General features: G+C 49.8%; 1 protein-coding gene across 1 annotated transcript in view; it reads right to left on the bottom strand.

The window, feature by feature from the left end:
- The window catches only part of SPRED2 (sprouty related EVH1 domain containing 2), a 66,282-nt gene extending 56,316 nt beyond the window's left edge, over window positions 1-9,966 (bottom strand). The window contains exon 1 of the mRNA XM_082047637.1: window positions 9,790-9,966. Within this exon, the coding sequence (XP_081903763.1) occupies window positions 9,790-9,836 (47 nt within the window). The 5' untranslated portion in view covers window positions 9,837-9,966. The remainder of the gene's footprint in view (window positions 1-9,789) is intronic.
- Between the last annotated feature and the right edge of the window lie 3,895 nt (window positions 9,967-13,861).

Genomic DNA, 13,861 nt, shown 5'->3' with positions numbered 1-13,861 from the left:
TTTAGGGTGTTTTTCCTGAAAAATCTGCAAGTTCTCCTTGTGTATATAATACATAATGCTGTTTGGGTTTTTAACAGTGTCTTTAAAATGCATTTAGCCCCTTTCTCCCCTTCTCCTACATTTTCCTGTTCAATATTTTTTTACCAAGCTAGCTAACTCTCGACATTTCACTTCCTTCACACAACAAGCAGAAGGCTCATCTCCAGCACTGCTTAATAATTTTCCAGCCATTCAACATTTGAGCTCTCATTTAATATCATAATATTTAATACCACAATACCAAAATCCTAAATACTTGCAAAGACAAAACCAAAAACAAACACATCAGGAAACTTTTCTCTTAAGCAGCGCTAGTGGTTTAATTGTACTGCAGCCTTTTATTCTTGTTTTTAAACCCAGAAAACAAGCTCTGCACTAAGTTTTTCCTCTAGTTCAACTAAATATCAGACGCTTTTTTAAAAACAGAAGGTAATTCGTGCAACACAAGTATTGGAATTACTGTTTCACAGACCTCTATACAGTATCTTTACAGCCACCAAATTGCATACGTCCAGTAACACGCAAAGCAATGATGGGTTGCAAACAGCTTAACACCTCCCATGTCAAGTTTCAGTCAAGAATGAATTATGTTGGCAACGCTATAAATCTCCAGCGATAAAGTTTTTGCTATCATTTCACCAGTATTTAAAGGAAAAAAGGCACAAGCATGCTCTGCTGAAGTATCAGTGGCTTTTCTGTAATTTACACACAGACTCTTTAAAAATATTAAGTGTAACAAGCTCTGAAATACAGGGATTTACACTGCAGTCTAAAAGTGGATCCAAGCACTCTAGGTTTCAGGAAATACTATCAAATAAGTCGTCTGCATCGCCAAAACCATGGAAAACATGGTCAACGACAGGTCTAGCCCCTGCTTTTCAGGCACTCAGCTCCCCATTGTGCCGCTGGACTTCTGTCCTCGAACCTCACGCATGCGCTAGCGACAAACGATGGAGAGATGCAAAGGTCCAAGCATTAAAGGAATCGCACTATTGAACAAAATCTAAGTTAAACAGCTGAAAAAACTCTAAGCGTGCTTTGAAGTAGCCTGGGTGATACTTTCAGATCTGTGCCTAGTTTTTAAGAACCAGACTGTAAACAACCTGTAACCCCAGACCCAGGAGCCCTGCAGCAACCGCCAAGTTCACTCGCCAGCTCCACGGATGCCTTCCAGCAACTTGTTATGGCATCCCTTTGATTTCTGGAAAATAAAAAGAGCTCTCCAGTATTAACACCTGGACGCTTTTTCTTTTCCCAGCCCTCAGAGATCTTGTAATGACACCACGAACAACCGATCTGGTGGTACCCTCCCGCCGCTCCAGCCCAGAGGCAGGGTGACGGGCTGCAGGGGAGGAGGGATGCCCGTGACCAGCTCCCCAGAATGCCGCTCACCACCGAGGCACAAACCCAACTATTCACCCCCCACCTTTGCCTCATTTCATCTCAACTTGAGGCAGAGTGCACGTTTCCCTATATGCCACAACTTGAAGCATTAGTAACCCTATATCAGCTCGGGGGCATACCTTTCCACTCGTAAAACCAGGTAAACAGCCAGCTTTGCTTTCCAAGCGCTTAAAAAAAGCCCAGGCGGGAGTGTTGGGGCATGTCAGCGGAAGAAATGCAGCGAGCAAAGGTGAGCCGAGCTCTCGGTTTTCAGCGCACGATGGAGGGGAGCAAGCACGGTGGGTGTCTTTTTGGGCAGCATCCCCCGCAGCGCAGGGACCTGCTTAAGATGCTGCAGGTGCGGAGTCATTTCGGCTGCAGAAAACAATGAGCGTTGCCCATACTTAAAAGGGAGAACCCCCCCACACACCTAGAAACAGATATACATACGGCTATGGAAGAGCCTTCTTTCACCTCATGTTCCTCCCCTGAAAATTGCTTTCCGCCACCAGTATGTGAATTAATAAATGGTCTAGAGTAGGGGTGTCAAACTCATTTTCATGGAAGTAGATGACATATTTGCTGTATCAGAATATTATATAGCCCCAAATTATAAAAAATCCTTATCTCATTAGATGAGATTCACAATATAAAAAGTATAAGCTGCAAATTATCAACTATAGGTGAACATATATTGCAGGACTTTAAAAATCTAGTCCTGTTTGAGGATGGTTAATAAGGAAGGGAATAGCCATACATTAATCCAGACTTTAAGATAATGGTATCTAATTTTAATGTTTTCTGATAACTTTCACAAAGTTATCAAAACTCTTAAATGTGCCAAAACTCTTAACTACTACATTTATAGAGTCCTAAAATTACATTCAGCCCTTTGAAGGTGACCGCAAGGCTGATGTGGCCCCCGGTGAGAATGAGTTTGACACCCGTGGTCTAGCGACTCAAAAAGAAAAACGATTGCACAGATGTGCTTTAGCTCAGATGCTAATTGCTGCTAGTGGCATCAACTAATCCTAAGCATGGACTTAATTCTTATAAACCCACACCATTTAAGAAATGGGGAAGATGAGGAAGGAGCTGGTAGGCGAGACTGCGGAGCTGCAACAGGCTCCGGTGTTTAGGCAAGAAGCTCCGTGATTTCCCACAGTGTTTTGAAACTCTGACTGCTGCGCAAACACCTTCAGCACATTTAAGCTATCTCAAAGGAAATTAATCTTGCTCCTAACTACTCACCTAACAGGCGAGCAACACTAAACATTGTAATGCACAGTGAGGGAGGGAAGCTGTCTAGTCTTCAGACCCGCTTTCAACTAGCAAAGAAGTAATGGGACTATCAAACAGGACATATGTATAATGCAATTAAAAAAAATAATCTAAGCGTTTCCAGGATGCGAGTGCATGTGCAGAACACGCTCCTGTCCTCACACGGCAGGTCCTTACAAGCAGAGGGACGTGCCTCCCATAAGCTATATCAAAAACACCATCAGGTTTTACAACACATCTCCCAGCGCCACCAGAGCGAGTCTCACAAAGAGCAACAGCAGAAGTGCAATAGCCACCAACTCAACTTTCCTACTAAAAACAAAACAACAAACCAAAAAAAGCAGGGAAAGCAGTTGCTCTCAACAAGAGACACACACTTCTGTTCCTAGAGATGGAGATGTACACAGGTAGCAAGTCCTAACATTACTTTTGAAATGTCATTTAATATGCACACAAACAAAAACAATCCATTTAATTGTTTAGGTAGTTCACTAAAGATGCTATTTTCTGCTTGCATTTTGCCTAGTTTCTGTAGCACCTCAGCCAAGAAGCATTAGCTAGCAAGGAACGAGCTCCACCACCACAGTAGTCTTCAGGACATGAAATGCTCTTCTCCTTGCTAGGCCCCAGTATCAAAGTCCAAGGGCTTTGCGGAGGTGGGCAACTCCACAGTCTCACTTTCGAAAACACCACAGAAGGGGATATCAAGTAATTTTGTCAGAACCGCCTGTAACCCCTGCTCCCCATGCCTGCCAGTAAGAAGTTTCCTTCCTAGCTGGAATAGCCATCAGCTACCGGGCTCAAGATCTGTCCTCTGATTACCGCACATGTAGGAGTTGAGAACAAAGGGGAGAAAAAAACACAAACAAACCCAAAACATAGTCCTTGAAGTGCAAGCTGCAAGCAATGAAGTCTAAGAAGAAAGTTATTCCAAAAGCCTACGAAAAAGCAGACTGGAGACAAAAATAATAATTTGGGTTATATCTCACTTAGACCTACTGCAACAGGTAGAACCTGCCGGCTGTTGGCAGTAAGGTCTTTAACATCCTTGAAAGCACACTTTGTAGGGTTGTTTTTGATGAAACACAGCTTACTTTTAAGGTGAAGCATCTACTTCTTGCAGCAGACCAATGGCTATGTATGTTATGGGAGACCACCTTCCCCTGATGCAAGGGAGAAAATATCACCAGCAGAGCCCGCGGGGTTTGGTTTGCACCAGGAGCTGCGGCGATGGCAGACGTCCTGCTTCCAGGCAAGAGCGGCACGTGAAGCAACAGAAATCAAATGAGCAAGAGGCAAAAAGTAAAACCCAAGAGTGCGGGGGAAAGGAAGTGAAAGAGCACAAAACGAGAAGCGAAACGGAGAAAGCGGGCAGGAAAGCGCAGAAACCCGGCAGAAGGAGGAAACGGCCCCTCATCTCTGGCTCCACACGGAGAGATGCTCCAGCGTCAGCTGCAGGTAAAGCTGCATCTCCCATGGCAAAGAGCCGGCCAGCAGGGAAAAGCCACTTCCCGGGGTGCTACAGGTACGAGGCAGAGGAGGGAGGAACCACTGGTGAGTTTGCCAGAGGAGGGACAGAGATGAGACAGAGTGGAGACATCCTCCTGGACTTGAAGGAGATGAGCTTCCTCTGTTCATGCAACATTAGATTGACATTGAGCTGGACTAGGAAAACAGGTGACGAGCATCGCTACGATATTTGTGGGTACCAACACCGATGGCCATGTTGATATGATAAAAACCTTAAAAATGACCCTGCCAGAGTAGTCAGGCATTGCTTTGCTCTGAGGAAACGGGGCGTGAGAAACCATGCAGGCAAACCCAACCCTTGCTCTGAAAAGCTGATGCAAAACCAAAGGTGAGGGGTTAGGCACAAAGGGAAGGCATCAAGAAGGCGGCCAGCGCAGCCCAGCTGCATTTCTCTGCAGCTTCAGAGGATCAGGTTCTCAGCACTGAGCAAGCACCAGAATAAATGATTAAAGGAAATCTGACAAGGAAAGGGGGTGGATGTGGGTAGGGAAAAGGGAAGGAAGGGAAAGAAAACTCACAAAACCTTGGCAGAAAACCAGCAGGGAGGAAAAGAAAAGAAAGTGGGGGAGAGAAAAAAAAGGAGCATTAGAAATCACCAGCTGAGTTGACCCATGGCCAAGGTGGGAAGAAAGCACCAGGGCAGGCAAGGTGCTGGGAGATGCTGCACCGCTGTGCCCGCTGGCAAGCCTGGAGAAGACCTCTCCCAGTGGCGCTGGGATGCAGGAGACAACAGCCGCTCGCTCGCTTTCTGTGCGGCACAGAAACGGGGACCGCTGCGGCTCGCGCCTGCGGGCAATCAACTCCACAGTCTATCTGTACCCCTTTTAATCAACTGACCTTTTCTTTTTTCCTTTTATTTCTTTTTAAATTTCTGCATTGCTTCAGAAGTTTAAGCCCTCCAAAAATAAAATGCTATATACCAAAAACACAGTCTCCAGGGCTGTAGTTTTAGTTTTACTGATCTCTGTGCCCTTTCCACTCCTGCACACCTCTTGCAAGAAGGATTGCCTTCTACTGTTAAAAATGGGGGGGAGAAAAAAAAAAAGGAAAAATAAAACAACACACATTTTTCAATGAATTTGTTGAAGGGAGCAGTTCCTATGGCCAAAACTGGTGTTAAGAACAGAGAATGCCAGAGGGGCACCTTTGTAGATGAAGGGCAGGATCTCAACTTCAGTGGAAAAGGGTGCTACCATTCAGTGGGCTGAATCAACGTGTAACCCCTGCTTGTGTTGGGATGCGACCAACTGCCTACTTGAACTTCCCAAGTACATCTCTTCCAGGTTTAAATGAATTTGCCCATTCCTTAAGCACACCAGAAAGCAAATGGAAGGACTGAAACCAATAGTTAAGTTGTCTCTCGGTCCTCAGCTCCTGGTTTTCATTCTGGTCCAGAAGAAGGACAATTGCCACCATCTTCCTGCGGTTTGGTGGCCGACAGGAAACAATTCTGTGGTTTAAATCCAGAGCAAGCCTTGCCACACAACGTACTTTTGTTCGCAGCCTCGGGATTTAATTAAACGGGCAGATAAACCCTACCTTTTAACCCACGCTCAGGGCTGCGTCCCAGCCAGATAAAGAAAAGGCTGCAAAACCAGGTTGAAGATGATCCCACTGCTGGCACAGCACCTGTACCATGCTTGAGGACTATATCACCATGGTTCTGGTCGAACGGTGCCTCACTGAACACCCTCACTTTCTGGCCCAAAAGCAGGTTGTTTAGGCTTCTGCTCTTCAGTTCAGGGCTGAGGTTATCCAAGGGCTGCAAGTGGTTGTCACGTGAACCAACGTGCTGAGAAACTCAAGTCCGGTTTCCTCCTGCTTGTGGCACCTCTTCCCACAGGTCTCCCTTCCAGTTGTCCAGCCAAACACCCTTTCCACAGGTTCTCCAACCACAGCTCCTTTCCAAGTCATTTCCAAGATAAAAGTAGAAAGGGTAAATCATCCCCCCCCCCCTTTTTTTTAATCCTTCATCCGACAGAGCTATTATTCCCTTAAAAATTTCTCCCAGTAACCAAACAAAGCAACCACTTACATGTCATATTTTAAACAGGCATGTTTTCGGGCCAAGAAATAAACAGTTATATTTTGGCAACCCTTCATTTCCTGTCCTATTTGCAAGCAATAATGTCACGATACACAGTGTGTCCCATGCCTTCCTCCCCGGCTCAAGCTTGCAGCAAAAAAGGAAAGGTCAGCTGAATGAGCCACTTATGACAGCTACAGAAACATAACTGGTATTGGGCAAAAGTATGGTGAAAATGAAGGAAAAAAAAAATAAAGTGAAAGGAATTATTTTTTCAGTGCAAAGGGCAAAATGCAATATCGATAGACTCAGTATTCAGAGCAAGTGTCGCCGGTCCCTGCTCAGAGATGGAGAGAAGCGGGATGTTGGGACCAGCAGAAGTACAAATGAGCGTCAGTCAAGTTCAATTTTCTTTCCCCAGAACGGGGAAAACACAACACCCCGAAGTGTTGGTGCCGCTGGTCACTACATTTTGCTGTCCCCGCTGATGCTGCATCAACCCTCTACACTGCCTGGGACGTGTTCCACTTTACACAGCTTGTTAAAAACCTCCGGGGCACCGGTCCCACTTGCAAACGCTCCGCACAGGCGGGCTGGAATCAATCAGGGGTGCGCTGGGCGAACGGGGGGACACCCCGGGGACGCGGCCGCCGCCGGGCGTCGTGGCTCCATCCCAAGCAGCGAAAAGGCTGCGGAACCAACACTTCCTCGTTCTCTGACCTTTTCCATTTAATTACTTCCTGTGACTTTCTTGGAACCCTGCATCGGAACAAAGCAGGCGGCGGCAGCCTCCGGGCGTCACCGAAATCACTTCGAGGGTTCGGCTCCATCCTCCTGCTTTACAAGTGGAAAGACGCCAAGAGCCCACCCGGGAGCCGCGCTGCCCAAAACTCAACTCTCCCACCGCTTTCGCTGGGTGCCCTGATTTATTACCAGGCGTCCCCGTTTCCCTCTCTCACCCTCCCCGAAATGTGCAAAGGAGAAGCACAGCAGTGATGGGGGGGAAGGAGGGACGCAGAACTAAAGGCTGAGATGCAGAAAGAGGCGCTGGCTTTGCAATGACAAATTGACCTCTAAGTATCGATCTGAAATGGTGCAGTCATGAAGGGACCAATGAGTTTCCAGCATCCTAAAGACCTATTTTTTTCCCCCCTCCTTGATTTTTATAAATTGTTTCAAAACTCAAAAGGTTACGAGCTAGTCTCAAAAATTTATTTATTCAAAAAGAGTCAAAAATGGGGGGAAACCCTGTATGATTTACTTGAGGAAGGTTAGTTTAAAATGCATCCTGACAGAGGTCCTCTTTTTTTTGTAATCTGGCTGTTAACATTTGCTCACAGTGCACTCAGTGAAATGAGAATAGCTATGCAAATTAAAGCCAGATATCTAGGGCAAATAGCACGCTATACTACCATTGTTCTGACAGCTTGAGAAAACTTATCAGGAGAGCCTGTCCTTATTTCTTTTAACACCGTATATATTGGAAAAAAAAAAATCACTTTACCCATCACTGAAATGAAAAACAACCCATGAGTCACCAGCTTCAGCGACGCTATCAATCAATGCAAGGCTGGAAGCAAAGAGCTTACAGAGGAAACCATTGCTTAGCTAAAACACCTCCAAGGAGAAGACCCACCCCAACGAAAACAGCTGCTCGGGATGCGCACTGGGGCAAGGACCACGGTGCATCGTTTACCCACGAAAGCCAACATGTCCAGCCACCAAGAAACACGCCAACTCTTTCCTGGGAAGTAGGTTGGGTACCAGTGCTCCCCATCTCCCTCCTGGGGACCAAAGCACAAGGTTGCTGGGTTGACTGGCGACCCCAGGAGAGGCAGCGTCACCCGAAAGCCTCCCTCCCCAGTCCAGGTGGGATGCAGATGAAGGCATTTGCTGAAGCCTTCCTCGGCACAGCATCACACAGAGAAGAATTTACTCTAAAACAAAGTGCAGCCTACAATTAAGATTTTTTTAAAAACAAAAATAAAAACAATAAAATGAAACAACCATCAGAGCTGAGCACTCGCCGTTCTACACCGACACTCGCCTCCACACCGAGCCCTGCAGGGAAATGCATTGGAAGCAACATCTTCCACCAGCTCTCAGCCACTGAATCGGGTTGGGTTTGCCCCTGCGCCCTCAAACCCAGAGACAAGGACCCACCTCTCCTCCTCTTGTCCAATTTGAGAAGCGAAACCAAAATACCAAACCAAGAACCAGCGGGTTTTTATTGGAAACGAGTTGCCCACATTCTTCCAGCCTGCCAGGTCATAGCAATCTGTGAGAAACTCAATTTTTTTTTATTTTGGAAGAACCATACCGACTTCAAAATAACCACAATTTCAGAAGCTACACATAAACATGTATTTATTGTCTCTTCATTAAGAATTGCCAAAATAACCACCCCTCTTCACACACGCGTTTGCAGGCAGAAGCCATTTCCTTCTCCGCTCAGATTTCTTCAGTAAATCGCCCCAAAACGAGTTTGACTTCACAAAGGTATAAGCACAGCACACGCCGCCAATTATGATTTTTTTCAGCCTCCAAACACCGAGCCGAAAAAGTTGCACAATTTGGACGCCGCTTTATAAGCCCTGAGAGAAGTCATTTTAAAGCGCGGTACATCCTATGGCGCTTGGCACGAAACCAGCCCTGCACGCAAGTGAGTCATTCCTCTTTGACTGTCAAAACCCAGAAAGAGATAGCCAGGAACGATGTTTGGGCCAGCACGGCTTGTAAAAGCCCTTCCTGTAATTTCACCGTAATATCCTTGAGTTTTATTTTTGCGGAAGAAAGAATTTAAAATTAAAAGGCGAAAGGAGCACCGTCAGGCATTTTGAGTGTCTTGGTGCTGCCTCTCGGGGGGTTTATTTGCGGGGGTGTTCCCGAGCTGGGGGTCTCTGCGGGGTGGGTGCAGCCGGTACCCGCAGCCCCCCGGGCCGGGGTGGGTACGGGGGTGGCGGTGAATGGGGAGGCCGCCGGTGACCGGATTTATGAATGCGGCGTCATGTGACGGCGGCGGCGGCCGCCCTCCTATTCACAAAACGGCAGCGGCGGCCGGGGCGGGGATCCGCGACGTGCCCCCCCGTATTCCCAATCCTCCCCCCACTCCAGCCCCAGGGTGCGGGCCGGGGGAAGGGGAGGCACCGCCGCGCCGCCCCCCCTCCGCTTCCGCCGCGCCGCCCCGGCCCCCCCGGGCAGGGAGGGGAGAGGTGTCGGCGGGGGGTGTCCGGGGGTTCGCGCCCCCAAACCCTCCCCCCCCCCCCCCCGCTTCCTCACACCGCAGCCTCCCCGCACCTCCCGGGGGTTTTTATGAATGAAAAGGCGGTATGCAAATGACCGCGGCCCGGGGGGGAGCGCGAAATGGCGGATGCGCGGGCGGGCAGCGCGCACACGTACGCGCGTGTCCGTGTCCCTCTGTCCGCCCGCGGTCAGTGCGGTGGGGGGTGGGGGGTGAGGGATCCGCAGTGGCTCCCGCCGGGGCAACAAAGGGTGGCCCCCGCCCGCCCGCCGCCCCCGGCCCCACTCACTCGTCAGGGTAGGCTTCCTCGGTCATCTTCTCCCCGTCTAGGCTCATCCCTCGCCGCGGGCGGCCGGGCTGCGCCTCCGCATCTTCCTGCGCTTCACATGGCGGGGGAGGCCGCGCCGCGGCGGGCCGGGGCTGGCGGCCGCGCCGGGCCCGACGGCGCGGGAGCGCGGGCGGCGGCGGGGGGGCGGGGGGAAGGGGGTGGGGGCTACGGCCGCGCTCGTCGCCGGGCGGCGGCGGCCGGGGGCGGAGGAGGCGGAGAGGCGGCGGTCAGCGCGCCGCAGGGGCGCGGCGGGGCGCGGCGGCGGCGGCGGCGACGCGGGGTCCGGGCCCGGGGGAGCGGCGCAGCGCCCGGGGGCAGGCGGCGGCACCGGGCCAGCCCCATGGCCGCGCTCACGCCATGGCGAGGCGCCGCGGGTGGCGGCGGAGCGGGGAAGGAGGCGGGAGCGGGGGAGCCCCGGCAGGAAGCGGCGGCGCTGCCGAGCGGCCGCGGCCGCCGGGAGCGGGCAGGGCAGCGCCGGACCCGGGAGGAGGGAGGGAGGGAGCCGCGGCGGCGGCGAGGGAGGAGGAGACGCGCCTGCCAGTGGCACCTCCCCGCGGCGGCGGGGCCCGCCCCGGCCCGGCCCACCGAGCCCCCGCGGCGCAGCGCCCGGGTTGGTGCCGGCGCCGCCCCCCGCGCCGCAGCCCCTGCGCCCCGCCCGGCGCGGCCCCGCTCGGCGCGGCCCGGCCGGATCGCACTCGGCTCTCTGCTCACCCGGCTGTCCCGGCTGGGTTCCGCCGCAGCCAGCCCCGCTCGGCCCGCGGCCCGGCTCAGCCCATCTCAGTCCTGCCAGGCCTGGCTCACTTCAACCCAGCCAGGCTCAGTTTGGTTCTGCTTAACGCAGCCTGGCACGGCGCAGCTCCTTGTCCTGGCTCACAAGGCCCATAGGAAGGATTTACTTTCCTGTAGGCGATTAGCACGATGCCGTGTGTGCAGCGCGGGGGAGAAGAGCTCAGGGAGGCAGCGTTGCCCCCACAGAGCTGGGACCTGAGGTGACAAGGCTCCTGTGCCCATACTGATGGGTTTGTCACCTCCCTTGTGGCACTGCATCTTGCCCTGTACAAGAGGGCAGATCGAGCCTTGGAGCCATGGGGTGAGCGCAGGCATGCTGGTAGCATAAAGTGGCTATTTTCATCAGTGAGTTTAATTTGGTTTTGCTACAATGAACAGTGTCGTAACTGGAAGCACTCTCCCAACTTGTGGCGTATCCACAGCTCTAACATGACATCTCCTGCCCTGGAAACTTGATGAGTGCATAGAGGGTGACAGGAGCCAACTTTAGAAAAGGTTTGGCCCATAAAGTTGAACAACTAGGAGTGAGTTTTGGTTTTGCTTTCTGCATCAGGTCCTCTGTGACCGGGCAATCTTGGGAGAAGAAATCTGTCTCATCCAAACACAACACCTTGCCCTTCTGGCCTCCACAGGCTCCTCAGCTGCAGCATCTCTCTCCCATTGCAGCTGGGGAGATGTCCCATGTCTGCTCTCACTGTGTAGGGATATTCAGACCTTGTACGACTGGGATTTCTAAGGAAGCCCATTACCAATTTGTCTTTCAAGTCTAGTAGATGAGATTTAGTCTCAAAGGGGCCTTCAGATTTCGGGATGGAAACTGTATCTGTGCTCTGTTTGGTTTCAATTTCTAAGTGCTGTAAATTTTCTTTTCTGGAAGATAAGTTGAAACTTGGAAAAAAAATCTGTGAACTGCTAGTAATGCGATGGAGGCACAAGCTGATGAAGTCTTTGAGGTCTTCTTTATGGGTGGTTACCCCTATGGAGAAGCCATGTGTCCTCTGGAGATGGTACCAGAATCCGCAGCTTTGGTGGCATTCCGATATTATAGTAACACACTTGTCGTTGCTAGAGGTTTGGCCCTAACACCAGATAACATGTCAGAGTGCGAGCCTGATTCCCTCCCCTTGGCAGCCTGTGGCGTGCTTATTCGGGTGGCAACACTGTCCCCTTCCCACCCATTCATTCCTCTGCACAGCACAGTTTGACACCCCCTCGGCTGTGCTAATGCATCCCCCTGTTGGAGAGTTAAGCTGCTGGATCTGCTAAATGGTCCCAGCTAATAATACCTCCCAATTCCTCTTCATTTTGAAAAGTTATTCAAAGATCCAGCTTGCAGAATGGCATGATAAACATCTTGGCAAAGCTGAGCTGGCAGCAAGAGGAAGAATCAGGGCAGGAGTAAGTGGTTGGGGGCAAGGAAATGGCAGGAATGTCTTCAGCTGCTGTACCATAAAAGACCAGATGTAATGATTTGACACACTTCCACCCATCCTATATCTTTTTTTTTTTTTTTTTTACCCCCAAATGATGCTGAGATTGCACAGACGTCTAACATCCTTAATTCATGCCAAAAATCTCCGTGGTCAGCAGGACCATCGACACACATGGAGTAGGGAGTGTGGCATTTAGCAGTTGGCTACTACAGAACCAGAATAAGGGGAGAGTTATGGCCACACGAAAAACCCAGGGTGCATTCATGTAATTAAAAGGCCATTATAGTGCATATACCACTGAGGAGGACTGGATGTTAATCATTGTCTGATTAATGCTTGAGAGCTTGACTGTATGATCTGAATGAACTTTTATGTACTTGTGCATGTGTGCATTTGCCCCAATGGCAAGAAGCAAACGTGTCTGAGGCTTGGAAGCTGAAGTTTTACTCGATCTAGTTTATTGAGTCATTTCCCGTGGATCTGCGAGATCTCGCATTTGATCCGTGCTTTCACTGTCCAGCTAATTTGGAAGCTACTAAACTATTTATTCTCCGGACAATTCTCTCACTGCACAACTCTCTTACTACTGTGTACATGCCTTTTGTATTGATAAACACTGAATTTTATTTCTCTGATATTCTGGTTACCGTGCCAGTTCTTGTGAGTAGTGCTTTCACAATGACTGACTTTTCTGAATAAAAGGCTCTCAGAGGTGCGATTTCTGTTCGTGTATTGTACTGTTTGTATACAGAGCTTCTGCTCTACATGCAGAATAGCGCTTCCCTGTGATGCGATTGTTACGGTACCAAGAATTAATTGATGGCAGAGCTTCAAGACAGCAGCTTCTGCATGCTAATAATTTGCATGCTATGACTATTCTGTGCTTCATATTCAAAAGGAATGTTTGTTTTGCAGAGTAATGTTTTAGCCGTTGCAGATAACCTGGTATATGGACCTTGTTTCTGTTTGGTCTGAAAATGGACTTCACCGAGTGCCAATACACCATTAGTTAGCATTTATTTGGGGCAAGAAGCACTGGAATTTGAAGCTGCGGAGTTTAGGATGGCATTTACTGCAGGCTTGCCACATAGCCTGCTACCTCTACCTGCGCTTGCTTTTAAAACACATACCTTTGAGCTGAAATCTTCCACGCTGTTCATTTGGGAACTTAAATATGAATGTCAGTCCCTTGTTGACTGTGCGAGTTTCAATGACTTTTCCACTGACTCACTCAGTGACTTTGAATGAGTGAGGAGAAGTAGAAGTCAGCAGTCCTGAATCACGCCATCCTCCAAACAATTATCCCCCTCCCCGATAATTCTTTTGAGCAGCGATCATATTTTAGAAGCAATTGTTACATCTGTGTTTTCCCCCGTTATAATCACCCAGAGCTGCAGAAACGATCTGCAACTTTTGCAGTCAGCTTGAAAGCTTTCAGAGTTGACACATTTTGGGAGGCCAACGAGTTTGGAAATAAAAAGTTGGGTTTTTTTTTCAGTGGGAGCGGGATTTCAGTATGTGGTTTGGAGAATTGTCAGGAGGATTTCAGGCACCTGCCAGGAGAAGAGGAGGTGGAGGGCTCCTTGCGGTCTCCTCAGGATGTCCTTTTGAAGGGTGGTACGACCAGAGCGGGAAAGCAGAAAGGGACCTCTGCTGCCAGATGGGCTGCTTTGCCCAAGATCTGACTATCCCACTGATTTCTCCATTTCTTGGTGTTTTACTAGAACAGAAGATGGCAACAAAGCTTATGTGGCCTCTTCACTGCTGCATGTGTGTGTGCCTCTGTACAACTTTGGAGATGCTGGGCTGGT

This window comes from Streptopelia decaocto (genome assembly GCF_964273445.1).
Source record: "Streptopelia decaocto genome assembly, chromosome: 3".
NCBI lineage: Eukaryota > Metazoa > Chordata > Aves > Columbiformes > Columbidae > Streptopelia > Streptopelia decaocto.
Note: the sequence above shows the minus strand (reverse complement) of the source record. Positions and strands in the feature narration are given on the sequence as shown.